Here is an 18,691-nt window from a genome sequence, read left to right as displayed (position 1 = left end):
CCCTCCACCCAGGACGACATGGGTAAGTGTGGACAGTCAACTACCACGTCAGTTTCTGCACCACCTTGGTTACTGCCACGTAGAGAGCGAACACACAGCCCCATATCTGTTCCCCTCCACGAATTCCCATCCCCCACCCCTATGTTTTGGAATCTTCTTCCAAGCCGATGGTTTGAAGTCAACAAAACAGTCCCTGATGGGCTTAATAACTATTAACAGAGGATGCAACTCATGCATGGGCACCTTGTGGCCTCTCTGCGCTATAATTCATAGTTTGAAAAGACTCACTTTTTGGGGGGACTCAAATTCCTTTGACAAGGTCACTTTACATCACTACTGTAGGCAAATAAATCTGTATTTCTCTAATACACACAGAAATAAATGCACAACTCTGAAATTATAAGAGAGTTGCTCTAGGGGCTATCCAGAATCATCTTGGGTACCGCAGTGGTGTGTAGACCACACCCAGGGATGCCCGCCCCGGCTGTCACTCCCTTCTTGCACCCGCCCCCGTCCCTGCTCACCTGTCCGGTAGCCGGTGCTATTGAGGTACACGGCGAAGGTACGGCTCTCGTGCTGTGCCTGCCAGGAGGGCGAGGAGCAGTTTTCGTTGTTGGTGTAGGTGTTGTGGTTGTGGACGTACTTGCCGGTGAGGATGGAGGAGCGCGAGGGGCAGCACATGGGCGTGGTCACGAAGGCGTTGATGAAGTGCGCCCCACCCTGCTCCATGATGCGCCGGGTCTTGTTCATCACCTGCATGGAACCTGCAAGGCAAGGGTGGAAGTGAGGCGCAGGGCAGGAGACCCAGGGGGTCACTCGCACCGGGGGGCTCTCAGCACGTGGCATCCCTAGGTCTGGAGCGGGCACATTCTGCAGACCTACGGGGCAGACGGGGCAGGGGCCACTGCTGCACGGTGGGACTGTCCTGCACAATCAGGGAGGACCCTGGGTCCCGAGTCCGCCTGGACACTCCTGCGGTCCAGGTCTGGAGTCTGGAGGATTTTGCAATGGTGCTGGAGCTGAGTGACTGTAAGTGACTGTACTGTCACTGTCCTGTACTGTAATTGCATCTCTACCTGCAGGGCAGGTAAAAACCTGTTTATAAATGACCTGAGGCTGGAATCAAACTGTTTTACAAATTTTAAACACAGCATTGTTTTTGCAGGGTATTAATATACATTGTTTTGTTTTGTTTTTTCTTTTGGAAACCAACTACCATGTAAATTGAGGGAAGATTATACTTTGTTTTCTTTGGAACCTTCCCAATAATTGTTTGCTCTTACTGAAAATCTGGTCACGCCAACCTGGTGGCAAACCTTCTCCCTGAGTATTCCCTGGCTGAGGTGCTCTGCCTTCAGCCACAAACCCTGCTGGCCTCTTGTCCACACTTTTCTTCGAGCCTGGAACCCACCACCCCTCACCCCATATCCAACCCATCGGCCTAGTACACCTCTTGTAGGGAGCCTCTGGCACCACCCTGGCTGCCGGGGCTTGAGAGCTCTGAGCACTCTTGCAGCGTGTGTCCTGAGTACTGATCATACCTCAGGCTTCGAGGTTTCGGTCATGCCTGCTCTTGTTTCTTTCTTTTCTTTTTTTGAGACAGAGTCTTGCTCTGTTGCCCAGGCTGGATTGCAGTGGTATCATCTCAGCTCACTGCAATCTCTGCTTCCCGGTTTCAAGCGATTCTCCTGCCTCAGCCTCCCAAGTAGCCCCTATACCCAGCTAGTTTCTGTATTTTTAGTAGAGACGACATTTTGCCATGTTGGCCAGGCTGGTCTGGAACTTCTGACCTCAAGTAATCCGCCTGCCTCTGCCTCCCAAAGTGCTGGGATTACAGTCATGAACCACCTTGCCTGGCCACGCCTGTTCTTGTTTCTCAACCAAGCTGTAAGCAGAGCAAGACACTTAGGAAGAAAGGAAGGAAGCAAATGAACGTGTGTGGGAGCCCTATTGGGTGCAGGCCACGGTCCAGGAGGGCAAAGGCCGTGTGCCCCGCTCAGCGCTGAATCCTCAGCACTGCTGCCGTGTGTGACACACAGTGGGTACTCAACATAGGTGTCATGAGTGCATGCTCAATTGTATGCTGTGGTTGGTACCCAGACCCTTAGTGATTTGATGGAAATATTCCATGGAAACCCTCTCTCTTTCTTCTACGGCCATCCTTGGTTTTTCCCCTTTTCCTTGCAGTTCTTAAGGTGTGCAGCGGGTTGAATGGTGTCCCCGTCCCCTAAAGATAAGACCATGTGCTAATTTCTGGAGGCTGTGAATCTGACCATATTTGGAAAGAGGGTGATATAGTTTGGCTGTGTCCCCACCCAAATCTCATCTTGAATTGTGTCTCCCATATTTCCCATGTGTTGTGAGATGGATCTGACGGGAGACAATTGAATCGTGGGGGTTGTTTCCCCCATACTGTTCTCTTGGTAGTGAGTAAGTCTCACGAGATTTGGTGGTTTTATAAAGGTTTTTCCTTTTGCTTGGTTCTCATTCTCTCTTGCCTGCCGCCATGTAAGATGTGCCTTTCACCTTCTGCCATGATCCTGAGGCCTCCCCAGCCACATGGAACTGAGTCTATTAAACCTCTTTTTCTTTCTAAATTACCCAGTCTCGGGTATATCTTTATCAGCAGCATGAAAACAGACTAATACAAGGGGTCTTTGCAGATGTAATTAAATTGAGGCTACTGAGATGAGATTTGTTCTGGATTCCCTGTGTGGGCCCTAAATCCAGTGACAAGTGTCCACATAGGACATAAAGTGGAGAAGACGCATAGGCACAGAGGGGAAGGCCACATTCAAAGGGAAGCAGAGACTGGAGGGATGCACGTATAAGCCAAGGAACAAGGAACTCCTAGGGTCCCCAGGGCTGGAAGAGGCAAGGAAGGGCTCTCCCTTAGAGCCTTCTAAGGAAGCACAGCCATGCTAACACCTTGATTTTGGACTTCCGGCCTCCAGAACTGTTGAGAGTGTAAATTGTTTTAAACCACCCAGTTTGTGATTTGTTAGGACAGCAGTGGGAAACCAAAACAGGGTCTACCAGGCATGTGAAGGCTGTGATCCCAATCACCTAGCAACCCCCTAGGAACCTGAAAACAAGCATCAGACCCACCGCAGCCTCCTGGGATCTGGGGAAGGCCCTCTGCTCACCAATCAGCTGCTTCTACTTTGAATTTTTACCACCTATCAAGTCACCAAGGTCGTGCCCTTGAGGTCCCAGGATTGCACACTGGCCGCCCTCCCACCTCCTGGCCCCTGCCTCAGCCATACCCCCAGCCTGGGACGCTCTCACTCCTCCAATCGCAGGACTACCTCTGTCTCCTTCAAGGTATTGATCAGACACCACCTTCTTGGAGAGGCCTTCCCTGGCCTGTATTGAAACCACCTCCCGCAACCCACAGCACTCTCCACTCTGCTTCCCCGCTCCGTGTCTCTCCACAGCAGTTACTGTCCTCAAACATAAGTCATTTTGATTTCACTTATTTGCCATGTTGCTGCCTTCACCACAAGGGCAGGGACCCAGCCTACTTTGCTCACTGCCTAGCACAGTGCCTGGCACATAATGTGCTCAACAGAGACCAGCTAAATTAACACATAAAATACTATCTTACACTCTTGTGTTTTCGTATCTCAGGAGTCCAAACCAGTTGGAGTCCACAGATCTGTCTGTGAATTGGTGTCTTGTAGAGTGGATTTTAAAAATTTGACATTAAAAAGCATCACACAGAATATGTGCTCTCCAGTTTGCCACACTCCCCTGTGCTCCCTATAGTCTTGCACCACCCGCACCCACTCTCATTACCTGCTCGACCCCTGAAGGCTTGGGTGTTGCAACCTTCTGATATATCTAAGGAATTGAGAGTGCTCCAACTTATTCCTGGGGAAGAGGGCAGTCTTCTATGCCAATAATAATCATTATAATTAATAGTGGCAACTATCACTGGCTGAATGCTTGTGGCTGGGCTGAAGACATTCATCACTTAATTCTCCTGATGCCCCATTTTACAGAAGAGGGAACTGAACCTGGGGAGTTAAATGACTGGCTAAGCCTGCACAGTTGGGAAGGCAGTGAAAACTCAAGCCTAGTAGAGGCGGGGTGCTGAGTTTCACATTCACAAAATGTCGCAGTCACACAGGAGGTGGTAACAGTGTCCTGAGGAAGTGCAGAGAGGTCCACTCTTGGCTTCAGTTAAGCTCAGAATGATCCCTAGGTGACCCAGAAGGGGGTCCTCTAGTGGTGACTTCATCAGGCACACCAGTGGTGGGGGTGGCCCAGGGTCACATCACCAAACACCAGGGATGCTGGTGGTGTGAAAGGCCGCTTGGAGCTCCAGGCAGGGGGTGGCATTGCCTTAGATTAATTGCGTGGCTTGGTTTCCTTCTACTTAGGGCAAGAAACCTTAGCTTTTCCTTTAGGGTAGTGGAAATCCTCTTAAAACAACAACAACAACAACAACAACAACAACAGACAATTACAGCCGATTTTTAAAAAGTAAATAATAGTACAAGTGGCACACAGGTATATGATGAAAATTGTGAGGGAATGATTAGAATTTGGCAATCACTGGCTTGGTACAACACGGACCTGACATCCCTTGATGTGTGGCTTGGTACAACCCTGACATCCGTTGATGTCATTCGGCTGTCGATTAGACCTCGGGTGCCGCACCCACAGCCGAGCCCTGATGTCACCGCCCCTCCTGCTCCTCCCGAAGCACTCCCCTCTCCTCCGGGTACTTGGAAAATCATCTTGGCTACGGTTCCTCCCATCTTTCAGTTCCCACATACAATCCATCAGCAAAGCCTGTTGCTCTCCCTTCAACTTAAACATCCACGATCGGACCCTTGCCACCTCCCCCGTAGGCCAGGCGATCGTCCTCTCTCCCTGAAATCAGGCCAGTTGCTTCCTGATTGGACTCCAGTCACTTATTCCCCATAGTGCAGCCAGTGTCTCCTCTCCTGACACTCTCTGGGGCTCCTGCTCCCTCAGAGGAGCAGAGGAGCCCAAGTCCTTCTGGCCATCCACAGAGTGTGGTGGGACCCAATTCCCTCCCTCCCTAACCCCATCCCCCTCTCTGCAGCCACAGGGGCCCACACTCTGTCCGCAGACTGACCAGATGTGCTCCCATCCCAGAGCCTTTGCCCTGCTGCTCCTTCTGCCTGGAAGACCTCTCCCCCGGAGCCCTGCAGCGGTGCCCTCACCCTCTTCTTGTCTTTACTCAAAAGTTCCCTTCTCTGTGGAGCGTTCCCTGGCCCCGAATATTTTCTACTCCCTTCCTTGCCTGACATTTTCGACCCTGCACTCATCATCTAACACACGATACACTTTTATGTATTTATCTACTGATCCCGTTTGCTGTCCCCTGTGACTTTTGATGGCTCCACAGCTTAGCCTAGAGCAGTGCCTGGCACGCAGCAGGTGCTCACAAATATTTCTTAAATGCATGAGTCCAGGGCACCCCAAGTGGAATCAACCCTTTGCTCCCTGGTCCCAAATGCTAAGGAGAAAGGACGAAGCAGCTGGTAGTGACAGCTCAGCCTCTCTCAGTCTCCAGACCCTGCAGAAAGGACAAAAGCTGGCCACCCACCCGACTGGTCAGACCCCTCTCCTGGAAAAGAACGCAGGGCAGGCCGTCGCCTGATGAAATCACCTGCAGTCCGCAGCCCCCAGTGCTGCCTTGGAAAACAGTGAACAGCCTCCAGAGCCATTTCTTGTTTTTAACGGGCTCAGATCCAGGGTCTCGAAATGCTTAGATCTCCTTCCTCCTCATTCCAGAGGAAGCGAGCTGTGAGGTGCTCTTGGCCAGCACTCACCCTTCCCAAATCAGCTGGCGGACGAGCGCTGTGTCAATCCACGAGTAAAGGACAACAGTGCCCCGGAATGACAGCAGCATCTGTGCACGGGCAGTGCTACGTGCTAAGCCTCCCCTTGGGGACAGTAACCTGCTTTATTAAAACTGCCATAGTGACGAGGCTGTGTAAACCCACATCTCTTAACACAAAAACATATGATCTCATCCCCTTGCCCAGCCCTGGCCCTCATGCAGAAGGACAGCTCTGACGGGAGGGAAGGACCTGAACGACGCGGCCACACAGAAATGAAAAGGCCAGTTTTCAAGCTTTTCAATGCAGCTGGGCCAGCCAACCTCAACTTCTTTCGTCCAACATAAACCTGGGGACATGCAGACAAAAACAGACCCGATTTCTTTCCATGACCAAACCTTCCCACCACACCGGGCCGAGGGTGAGGTCACTCTGACACCTCTGTGACTCTGACGGGCTGGAGAGGCCTCACCACCACCCCCATCTGTTGGGATTTAAACTTGGGGGCCCAAACCACCCAACTGCTAGAATGCAGTTTCTCCCATGACACTCCTGAACTGCCTCCCCATTCACGGTGGCTTTTTGGGGGCCTCTCTGTGCACCACTGTGCTATCATTTGTATGATATTTTTATTTAATGTGATTTAAGAAAAAACCCTTTAATCTCAATCCAAGTTAACTAGGTCAAGTTAGAGAATTAAGGTGCGAGTTATATATATATATTTTGATGCACCATCCAATAAGTCCATTATTGATAAAATCAATGTGTGGCTGACCTGCCACAGATGATGACGTTGCCAGTGTCATAGGAGATGCTGAATGAATTTGCTCTTCTAAAGGTCTAAGTCAGAGCAAACACTATCTATGGGGACTTAGCAAGGTGCCAGTGAGTTTCAGGATTCAAAACATGACTTTTTTTTTTTTTTGCCATTCCTGAGGCTTAGGTGGCTCCTGTCTGTTGGAGGCCTGCTTCAGCTGGGAGCAGGGGAACCCCGCACCCCTCCCAGACAAATCCCTGTGGCCCTCAACTTGGGTGATTTTGATGTATAACTAATGAGATGCCTTCCTATGGCTAGTTTCTTAAAATTATAGACATATCATTAGAGTCTGTGATGGCAGGGCATCCTAGGGAAAGCAGTGGAAGGAAGAATGGGGCAGGGAGAAAAATAAAGGCAGAGTAAGTAAACACAGGACCTTGACTTAAATTCATTCTAATCACTGTTTTCTCTGCCTGGACTATTGCAGTAGGCTCCTAAGCTGTTCTTCTATTCTCCGTTTGGTGGCCAGAGGCTTTTTCTTTTGAGACAGGGTCTCACTCTGCTGCCCAGGCTGGAGTGCAGTAGTGTGATCACGGCTCACTGCAGCCTCGACCTCCCCAGGTTCAGGTGATCCTCCCACCTCCGCCTCCTGAGCAGCTGGAATTACAGGTGTACACTACCATACTCAGCTAATTTTTGTATTTTTATAGAGATGGGGCTTCACCACGTTGCCTGGGCTGGTCTTGAACTTCTGGGCTCAAGTGATCCTCCTGCCTTGGTTTCCCAAAGTGTTGGGATAACTGGCATGAGCCACCGTGCCTGCCTGGCCAGGACTTCTTTTAAAACAGTCAGTGAAATCATCATATTCATTTGCTCTTTGTCTTCCAGTGACTGCCCGCCTCACTCAGGGTAAAAACCAAAGTCCTCCCTCTGTCCTACAAGGTCCTCAGTGATCTGGAAGCTCACTCGCCCCAACTACAACTCCTACTGCGCTCTCTCTCTCTCTAAGCTTCCTCTGCTCCAGTCACATTGACCTCCTCCTTGTTGTTCCTCGAACACATCAAGCACGCTTCTGCCTCAGGACCTTTGCACCTGCCACTCCTTAGCCCAGACTCAGTCCCTCATTGCTTTCAGGTTTCTGTAAATATCACCTTCTCAGCAAGGCTTTCTCTGGACTGTGCTGATTAGAATCATGCCCTCCCCTCCCTTCTTGCCTTTTGCTGCTCTTCCTGGTGCTTCCGTGTGAGTAAATGAAGAGTAAACATTCTTAGGGGACACGCAGGCTGCAGATGGTGCCTTTGGGCTGAGTGGTGTACACGGTGGGTGGGGAGTCAAGGGCTATCTCTGCTTTGCATTACTTGGATATTTTAAAGTTTTGCTTGTGTAATTTTATTGATTGTTTTGAGATGGAGTCTCCGTCTGTCTTCCAGGCTGGAGTGCAGTGGCGCGATCTCAGCTCACTGCAACCTCCATCTCCTGGGTTCAAGTGATTCTCCTGCCTCAGCCTCCCTAGCAGCTGGGATTACAGGCAAGTACCACCAAGCCCAGCTATTTTTTTTTTTTTTTTTTTTTTGTATTTTTAGTAGAGACAGAGTTACACCATGTTGACCAGGCTGGTGTTGAACTCCTGAATAAACAAAAAATAAATAAAAGAAATGCAGCAAGAGGGCCACAGGTTTCTAGAACAATGGGAGAGGGCAGGATTTGGCACTTACCATTCCTCACGGGTCTGCAGGCCTGTCTGTGTGCTACCCCTACGTGAAGCAGGCCCTGGGATTTAGGGGAAGAGGGCACACAGTGGGCTTTCTACAGATGACCAAGAAACATAGGACACTCTCTGTTGTGGCCACATATCACCTGCTACACTCTATCTGGGGCCAGTCTGCTCCCAGGGGCCCCCAAGCTGTGCGTTCTTTCCTTGAGGAGGAGGACATTAAGGTCCACCTGGCATGGGGCAGGCTGAGGATGAAGGGGGCACCACACACCCCTCTCCAGGCCACATCCTTCTCCTGATTCCTCTCTTACCTGTTTTGTATGTTAAAAGGGTTCAGCTGCTACAAATGAATATGTGTGCGTGTATAACGCACACACAAACACATGCACATATACACTTCGGCCCCAGACTGACTCACCAGGCCCTTTTTCATCCGTAGACTTTGGGTGCCAAAGAGCACTGAATTGAGAGGCCAAGAATGAGGTGTGAACTGCCGTAAATCACTGACTTTCTTTGAGCCTCAGCTTCCCTGTCTGTAAAAACACAGCCCATAAATAACTTTAGGTATAAGGTTTGACTATGAAATTCTAGGACAGATTCTAGAACCTATCGCTATGCCACCATACTCAATAGGATGAAAAAGGATTTCAGTCAGAAGGCCTGATTGCAAATCTTGATTTTTGCCACTTCCTATTAAGCAGGTACCTTGTGCAAATGATTTAGCCACCCTGCACCTCAGTTTCCCCAACTGCAAAGCAGGGAGAATAACAGTGCCTCCTTCTCAGGGTTGCTCTGAGTTTTGAGAAGAAAAAAAAAAAAAAAATTATATATATATATATATATATACAGTTTTTAGTTCAATGCTTGACATACAGAAAGCACTTAATGCATGTCAGCTTTTATGTATTTATTTATTTACTTATTTGAGACAGAGTTTCTCTCTTGTCAGCCAGGCTGCAGTGCAATGGCATGATCTCGGTTCATTGCAACCTCTGCCTCCTGGGTTCACGTGATTCCCCTGCCTCAGCCTCCTGAGTAGCTGGGATTACAGGCTCCCACCACCATGCCCGGCTAATTTTTTGTATTTTTAGTAGAGATGGAGTTTCACCATGTTAGCCAGGCTGTTCTCGAACTCCTGGCCTTAAGTGATCCACCTGCCTTGGCCTCCCAAAGTGCTGGGATTACAGGAGTGAGCCACCGTGCCCGGCCACATGTCAGCTTTTCAACAAGTATCATCTCACACAGAGTTAAAAAACGGAGTCCCTCTAGACTAAATCTTGTCTGCATGTGTGTTTGATTTAGGTCTGCCCAAAAGGAAAGGATTTTAAAAATTGAATGGCCTTTTTCTTAAATTGCGAGATTTCACATCAATTCAGCTTTCTGGCTTTGCTTGAAAAATGCAAAGATCTGGCTTTGATGGGCCCACGGTGGGCTGGACCCAAGTAGCGAAGGCCCACTTGACAAGGTCCTTCTCTGGTCTTCCACCGCCCCTACCATGCCGACTTCCTCCTTGCCAGCACCTGCCTAGCCCTGTGGGCATGGAGTTTGCAACCCTTAGCTGATTCAATTCCAAGTGAAGGGAGCAGCTAAATAAATCTGCAAAGGTAACGCTCTACTGGGGCCTAGAGACCTGCAGAGAACAGGCATTCAGCGGGGAAGAGAGGCTGCGGGGTCAGGTACAGTTTGGAACAGAGTCTTGACCTGGACAGGTAGGGGATGAAGAGGGCTATGAAGTTGAGCCACAGGTGGGGAAGAACCTGTGTCCTGCACTGTCCTCTGGCCACTGGTGTCCACCTAACAGGCTGGAACTCATTCAGCAGCCCTCTCCTGGCCCTCAAATGTCCCTGGAATGTCCGCAGTGCTGTAGGATCAGCTTGTGAGCTCCCTGCCATGCCCAAGGCAACACCTGCTAATGGGCTGCAGCAGGCTGGGCCCCATCAGACCTGACCAACTGCCCCAGAATAGCTCTGTATCCAGCAGAGGGGAGAGAAAGGCCTGGGGCACAAACAGCAGAAATCGGGAGCCCCACTTGGGCAAAAGGAATCTCTTATTTTTCACCTAGTAATGTGCTCACTGCTGCTGGTGGCAACTCTTGCTGTGCCTGTAACTCAATCCAGAATAATTACACTGGATTCTGGAGACCTGTTGCTCAGAGGTTGTTGTTTTTCTTTTGATGGTGCAAAGGTGAACCACTCTTGACTCTTGGACATTACAAAATAAAGTCAAATGTTATTGCTGGTTTCAGCTACGAAAAGCCAAGGCTCCAAATCGGTTCCTAAACCCAAAATCAATTAAGCAGATGTCGAGGAGGCCGGACTGAGATTCTATTAATAAGCATCGGGTTGTCAGAGAGACCATGCAGTTAAGTTTTTCTCTGTTGCTTTCTGCTGCCTCTGGTTGCAGAAGTTCCTGGGAGAAAATTCTGCTATGGTCATCGTCAACCGTAGCAGAGAGGTGGCAGAGCACACGTGGGAAAGGGCAGGGCTTGGGTGTAACTGACGGGGCTCTGCAATGATTGGTCATTTCCTCTCTGAGAAGCTCCACCCAGAAATATTCCTCTAACTTGAAATGCTACAATCACCATCCCTGGGAGGGGATATTTATTCAATGGGGCAGGGCTTCCAGGGTGTTTTCCCCATTTTTCAGAAGGGGCTACGCAGAGCTGCTGCCCAGCCCCAGGCCTGGTGGGTGATGTTTGCAAAGCAGCTTAAGTCCCCCCTTCCCCACCTCCCCCAATCTGTTCCTCCTGCCCCCGCCTTCCCATCTCTGTAAATGGCACTGCCATCTGCCCAACGGCTCAGCCAAAAACCTAGGAGTCATCCCCGGTTCCTCTTCCCTCACCCACCCACTCATGATCCATCAAGCAAACCCTGCCGACCTCCTAAGCAGCACCGGAATCCACCCACCTCTCTCGCTCTGCAGCGCCCCGTCCTGCTCTGTACCACCAGCATCTCCCACCTGGACCGCTGCAAACACCACCTGATCTCCCTGCTTCCGCTCTTGTCCCTGGGCCACCCTCTTCACCCACAGCCGGGGTGTGCTTCTGAGAACATGCACGCATAGCTGACCGGCTCAGAACATTCTGGGGACCTTCCACTGGGCTTGCAATCAAATCCAGACCCTGCTGCATGGCCTGCTGGAGACCACCAGGTCTCCCCTGTCTGCTCTCTGCCGCCCCCTTCCCCATCCTTCTCCCCTTCATTCCCAGGTCCTGCTGCCCTCCTCCAAGGTCCTGGGAAACCTCTTCCTGCCACAGGGTTCTTGCACGTGCCGTGCTTCTGCCTGCAGTGCTCCTGCCTTGGGTTTCCACGTGAATGTCTCCTCATGACGCAGGTCTCCCCAGTGTTAGGCTGCACAGCCACACTTCCCACTGCTAGGGGAGCTGCCCTCACTGGGACCCTTGCTCCTGATCTCTGGTGTGGCTGAGACCCTCAGTTGCCCACAAATATCTCTTTCCCCTTCTTCCTCTGATCAGGCCCTGACTTTATTTTCAATGCATCCAGCTAGGAAACATTTCCCAGACTCCTTTATGGCCAAAGATGTGCCAGGAGCCTGCCTGTGGCCTTCCAGCCCTGCTCTCTTGTCCAGTTCTCCACCCCAGGGCACTGGCCTGGAGGTGCTGGTTCAACAAGCCCCTTCACTCTCTGGGCTTTGGGTTGGATTTGACTGACAAGGGCCCCTGGCAGGAGATCGGAGAAAGAAGAAAGTGAGGTTGGCGGACAGATTCCTCCACCTTCCTCTCTGTGGTGCCAACAGAGGGTGACAGCTCTTGTGGGGTGACCCTCCGTGTCTCTGGGTTCCAGTAACCTCTTGTCCCACTGTTGCTAATTAGCCTGGGGCACTGCCCTATCCCTAGTGGTTTCCTCGCACTTGCTCACACCTTAGCAGAAAATACTTAAACCGTCTTCCAATGCTTCAAATTTGCGTGTGCTTTATAATTCTCGCTGAGATCACGTGGCTAAGTAAATAAGATCTATTCGTGTTGCATGTGACTTCTGAAGTGGGGTTTTTTTTTCTTTTTCCTGCCCTTCTGCCTCTGTTTCCTCTTTCTTGCTGCCTAGAGTGTGGCTGTGATAGCTGGAGCTCCAGCAGCTGTTCTAACCACAAGGTGACTTTGCAGATGGAAGCTACGCAGTAAGTATGATGGAACAGAAAGGTAGAGGAGGGGCTTGGGTCCCTGATAACCTTGAAGCCACCAAGCCAGCCCTAGACTGCCTGCCTCCAGACGTTTGTATAATTCTGCCTTGTTTAAGCCACTGTTATTTTACGTTTTCTTTTACACGCAGCCAAACCTAAGCCTGATACACTTAACTTCCCAGAACCCAAGTGATCTCCCAAATGTTGCTGAATTGAAAAAAAATCATCTTACAGGAATGTGCTTGGCAAGCTGAACACCAGTGTGGGTCCAAATGAGCCTCTCTTCTTCCTGAGATAACCTGCATCCACATGTTTTTCCTCCTCTAGTGATCCGCGGCAGGAAGGCCAGGAGGTGGGATCTCAGAGAGGCTGAGCTGGAAGTTACCACTGATCTGGTGTCTGGAATCTGGGTATGTTGTCCTGGGCTTCCAGCCATTTGGCCCCTACGGAGAGTACTTGAGCCTGTGATTTGGAATTGATCTCCTGGATATCAGTCTGTGGCACAGGGTGTGGTTTCCTTGTGTTCACAGATGGAAAGTGGAAAACAGGAGGCTGGCCAGACCTCTGCTACGCCTTTCTTTCAAAAGCCTGCCTCTCCCACTGGACAGCTCTCCAGGCTGGATCCCTGCAACTTTCAGGATCTGGGGAGGGTGTCAGATTTAGTAAAGCACAAACAAGCACACAGTTTGTATATGATCCCCACCCTCCCCTACTCTAAGCCCACCCAGGCCTGGGCCCCTCTCCTCAAAGTTTGACTGATGTGGCTGCCTATTGGACAGTTCCTGTTGGCTTTTCACAGGCACCTGCAACTTCCCAGGTCCAGAACTGAGCTTTATTTATTGATTTATTGAGACGGAGTCTCGCTCTGTCGCCAGGCTGGAGTGCAGTGACACGATCTCAGCTCACTGCAACCTCCGCCTCCTGGGTTCAACCAAATCTCCTGCCTCAGCCTCCCCAGTAGCTGGGACTATAGGTGCACGCCCCTACGCCCAGCTCATTTTTGTATTTTTAGTAGAGATGGGGTTTCACTATGTTGGCCAGGATGGTCTCAATCTCCTGACCTCTTGATCCGCGCGCCTTGGCCTCCCAAAGTGCTGGGATCACAGGCGTGAGCCACCGCACCCGGCCCAGAGCTTCTAACCATGGTTTTCCCCATCTCTGTATACAGAAAATCCATTCTCATAGTTTTTCAGGCCACAACCTTGGAGTCATTCTCAACTCTTCTTTCCCATCCCTCATCAGTTCCATCAGCACTTGTATCAGCTCTACCTTTGAAATATGACCAGCACTTAGTACTTTCCTCACTCTGGTCTGAGCCGCCATCATCTCATGCCTGGATCATTGCAATAGACTCCTCACTGGGCTCATCTCATGCGTGGACTGTTGCAGTAGACTCCTTACTGGACACCCTGCTCTCATTACACCTATTCAGTCTATTCTTCTAGAGGGGTCCTATGAAGACACAAATCAGATGCTCAATGTCCTCCTCTGCTCAATGTCCTCTATTGGTGTCCGTCTCACTCAGAAAGCCAAAATCTTCCTCCCACTCAAAGGCTCATGCCCTGCACGGTCCATCCAACCACACCTCCCTATTACCGCTCACTCTTCCTGCTGCCCTTGTGCACACTGCTCTGGCCTCTTTGCTGCTCTGAGCCTGCTGGGACAGCATCTGCCTCAGGGCCTCTGCACACACTGTTCCCTCTGCCTGGAGTGCCCTTCCCTGGGGATCCCCCCTTGACTGGCTTCCTTACCTTCTTTGCTCAGATTTCCCCTTCGCAATGAGACTACCCTATAGAAAATCCCAGCGATTCTTTTCTCCACCTTTCTCCTGGTTGATCGCCCCTCCTGGCTTCCCCTCCTGGCTTTATTCTCCTCCTCACTTTCTGCTCTCTTATGTACTATAGATTCGATGTGTTTTGTTAACTCTTGCATTAGAATGTAAGCTCTGTTTAGTTTGTTTGCTGTTGGATCTCCTTTGGCACACAGTAGGTGCTCAGGAAACACCCGCTGAATGAATTGAGTCTGGTCCACAGTTTGAGCAGCTGCTTCAGAGAGCGCCACGTGAGGGTGTCATGAGCATCTCTCCAACTGGACTGCACACCAGCTACCTGCCTTCTTCTGGCGCTAGCTTCTGAATTTTCCTTTAGGGAACCTGCTCTATCCCAGTCCCAGTCCTCGTGGTTCAAGTGGGGTTGGCTCCAGTCCTGGCTCCAGGAATGTGCATGTGACTCCATCCGGCCAACCACTGTGTTCCATTCCCCTAAGTCTGGTTGACCAGAAGTCCCAGACAGTGTCAGACCAAAAAGACTCAATTTGGGGACTCTCTTCTAGGTGAGAGAAACTCTCTTTCCACAGGGATGGCTTGTACCTGTATGGTGTTCATGTGGGTCTGGTGATGCCAGGAATGCTGCCTGGAGAGCTGGCCTGAGAGTGAAGCCAACTTGGAGGAAAGCTGAGATCAGGGAGATGGAGGGACAGAGGCCATCCAGAGACAAAACTCCTGGATCCAGCTGCACCTGAAGCTCAATGTATACTTGGACTTATTCATATGAGTCCAATAAAGTCCCCTTTTTGATTCCTCAATCCTGCTTGAGTTGGGTTTACATCACTCGTAACTGAGAGAATCTGGGCTGACAGTGGTTGTGACACACACGTTTTTAACATCCAGCGGAAGGCTGGTTCCCATGGCACTTTTGCAGGCCCCAAAACCACCACTCAGTTGCTTTTCACCAGCCATGATGGTGCAACTCTGTTCATCAGCAGAGGCAGTAACGGCAGAAGAACCCACGGCAAACTTGATTGACAAGTGTCAAATTATGGGGTATGTCGCCATGCCAGGCTCACCTCACATACCTGGCAGAGTGGGTGCCAGCTCACCTGCATGAGTGTGACACCACTCACCCCACTGTGTCAGCTGGGAGGAGACTCTAATGTTGCTGTTCAGTGCCACATAAATGATTTTAATGTCATTTTTATATGTAAAGTTTGCTACAGACAAACAATACTGTGGCATTGGCCCAGGGTGCTCTAACAGAGGATGGCTTTAACAACCCAAGTGAGAGCTAACTGTCACACATATGACAGGTGCCAGGTATTCCGTCCTCACAAGAATGCCAAGGAGACAGATCATCATCTCCACTTTATAGATGAGTAAACTGAGGCACAGAGAGGGCAAGTCTTTCCCAAGGACACACAGTCAATGGTAGAGTGAAGATTTGAACCTGGTGGCTAATGAGACACCTCTTACCCTTGCAACTTTACTTGGAGTATTTTCATTTAAAGATGTTCTGACAGGCTGGGTGCAGCAGCTCGTACCTGTAATCCCAGCACTTTGGGAGGCCGATGGGGACGGATTGCTTGAGCTCAGGAGTTTGCAACCAGCCTGAGCAACATGGCAAAAGCCCATCTCTAAAAAAAAAAAAAAACCCAAAAAACTCCCAAAATTAGCTGGGTGTGATGGTGCGCACCTGTAGTCCCAGCTACTTCGGGGGCTGAGGTAAGAGGATTGCTTAAGCTCAGGAGGTTGAGGCTGCAGTGAGTAGTGATCATGCCACTGCATTCCAGCCTGGGTGACAGAGCAAGCCCCGTCTCAAAAAATATAAACAAATAAAAATAAAGATGCTCTGAGAGGCAAAGAATTCTTTTAAATGCAAACATCAGGCCAGGCGTGGTGGCTCACACCTGCGATCCCAGCATTTTGGGAGGCCGAGGTGGCGGATTGCCTGAGGTCAGGAGTTCGAGGCCAACCTGGCCAAGACGGCGAAACCCCGAATCTACTAAAAATACAAAAATTAGCTGGGCGTGGTAGCAGACACCTGTAATTCCAGCTACTTGGGAGGCTGAGGCAGGAGAATCACATGAACCCAGGAGGCAGAGGTTGCAGTGAGCCAAGATCATACCACTGTACTCCAGCCTGGGCGACAGAGTGAGACTCTGTCTCAAAAAAAAAAAGAAAGAAAAAAGAAAGAAAAGAAAAGAAATGCAAACACTGCATGCAGTCTCGTGGGGCACACTTCAAATCCGACAATCTGAAGGGCCTCTAAAAGGCACCCATCTCTGCCTGGTGTGAACACTCAGGAAAATGAGCACTGGGGAATCCGCCCCGATATTCTGGGGTTTGAAGTCTGGCTGTATCCATAACCCTCTGACACAAGAGCCACCACCAAGTGGTCCCCATGTAAGTGGGACCCCCACATCAAAAGCTTGAGAAAGTTCTTCTCTTTTCTAGTTTCTCTCCTGCTGATCAGGTCAAGAAGAAAGTCTCGGCAGGTGCTACTTCACCTTTTTTTTTCTTTTTTTTTTTTTTTGAGACGGAGTCTCACTCTGTTGCCCAGGCTGAAATGCAGTGGCGAGATCTCGGCTCACTGCAAGCTCCGCCTCCTGGGTTCATGCCATTCTCCTGCCTCAGCCTCTCGAGTAGCTGGGACTACAGGTGCCCGCCACCGCGCCCGGCTAATTTTTTTTTGTATTTTTAGTAGAGACGGGGTTTCACCATGGTCTCGATCTCCTGACCTTGTGATCCACCCGCCTCGGCCTCCCAAAGTGCTGGGATTATAGGCGTGAGCCACTGCGCCCGGCCGCTACTTCATCTTTAACGCCACTTCCGAAACTGCCCATCACCCTCATTACATTAGAGACACACCGGCTTTGTGGGAGGCAGCATCTTGCTGAAATTTAAAAACACTACTTGGTTTTCACCATGTTTGGTTTTACAGTGATCCTTTGCCGAAGGCAATGGGTATTGGTTTTTTCCTTTACAGTCAGAATTTGGAGGTTCCTTTTAAAATAATATTTAAGCTTCAAAAATAAATCCAGTTAAAGAAATTCTCAAGTCATAGATCAGAATTGGGATGCTGCAAAAATTCTCTTGCTCCAGGCCAGAACCATGTCTTAATCCTCTTGGTGTCTAGAGCCTGTCGGAGCCGCAGAGGCTCTCCAGAGGTTTAGATCAAATTAAACCAGTAAACTCTGGCAGAGACCAAAGATTCTACAGCCTCCCTGAATAAAGGACGTCTGCAAATGAGACCTTTACGTCCACATGCTTCCCTCTTATTCTTTTGGAGTGGAAGGCCAGCAAAAGTCTGTTGGTCTCAGAGGGTCACTGAGACACAGGGATGTCCCCAACTACTTTAAACATGTAATGATAATTTAGGTCACTTACGAACTAGTATGGCCCTGGAAGCAGTTCCCCTGGGCATTTGATAATTCCAAATGACAGCTTAGGGAGTCAAATGCACGCAGGGAAAGGAAAATCGAATATACGTGGTACAGCCCCAACTCCTCAATCTTGCAATTAGGAAACAGAACAAGCCCCTCGTCTTGTGTATCTGGCACCAGTCCTCCCAACTGGACCCTAATGAGGATGGACATCTGTTCTCTGCCCTGGGACTGGAAAGAATCCTGGGATTATCTCAGTCGAGAAGTCTCCAGCCCAGAGGGCTGTCAGAACTGCTGCACGGATGAGCAGAAAATAGCAAATGATAAATTTTTTAGGACCACCCGCTGCATGCCAGTTGTAGCAGAGACTGTGAGATAATGTATTGGGCTTTTTTGGGACATGCATTATTGATCTGGGTCTGTCTAGTGGTGTATAAAAAGCCTATCATGCCCCTCCCACAACCACCTTCCCATCCCTCACCTCCTGAAGGAGGCTCAGCCTTCTTTAAAACGCAGTGCTGCTGGTGGAAGAGGTCTGGCTTGTGTATAGAGGGCAAGACTTGTAGGCCCTGATCTATGCTGTGTAATGCTATTGGGCAAGAGCTGACAAGGCCACTGAACACCAGGGGCTCTAAACCCACCGCATCTACCTCCTAGAATTTATCCTTCCGAAGCACTCCCTTGCCTGTGCAAAGATGCCTGTTTAAATTTCCAGCAACAATATCCATAACAGTGAAAAACTAACAAACGCACACACTACCAATCTGAAAACAACTCAATATCCATCCCAGGAATCTGGCTAAATAGAGCAGTGGCTAAGATCATGTGTTCTGGGTTCAAATCTTGTTTTTCTCTTTTTTTCTGAGATGGGGTTTTGTTCTATTGCCCAGGCTAGAGAACAGTGGTGTGACCTAGGCTCACTGCAGCCTTGACCTCTTGGGCTCAAGTGATCCTCCACCTCAGCCTCCTATTAGCTGCTACTACAGGTGTGTGCCACCATCCTTGGCTGATTTTTACATTTTTTGTTAAGACGGGGGTCTCACTATGTTGTCTAGGCCGGTCTCGAACTCCTGGCCTCAAGTGATCCTCAGGCTCCCAAAATGCTGG

General features: G+C 50.0%; 1 protein-coding gene across 6 annotated transcripts in view; it reads right to left on the bottom strand.

The window, feature by feature from the left end:
• Nucleotides 1–18,691, bottom strand: part of SULF2 (sulfatase 2) — a 132,339-nt gene that overhangs the window by 79,808 nt on the left and 33,840 nt on the right. For all 6 annotated transcript variants that reach the window (XM_032142950.2, XM_032142951.2, XM_032142953.2 and 3 more), the window contains one exon: nucleotides 525–764. In XM_032142950.2, coding sequence (XP_031998841.1) covers nucleotides 525–764 — 240 coding nt within the window. The remainder of the gene's footprint in view (nucleotides 1–524; nucleotides 765–18,691) is intronic.

The sequence above is a fragment of the Hylobates moloch genome, unplaced genomic scaffold (genome assembly GCF_009828535.3).
Source record: "Hylobates moloch isolate HMO894 unplaced genomic scaffold, HMol_V3 SCAFFOLD_21, whole genome shotgun sequence".
Taxonomy (NCBI): domain Eukaryota; kingdom Metazoa; phylum Chordata; class Mammalia; order Primates; family Hylobatidae; genus Hylobates; species Hylobates moloch.
This window is presented reverse-complemented; position numbering and strand designations above follow the sequence as displayed.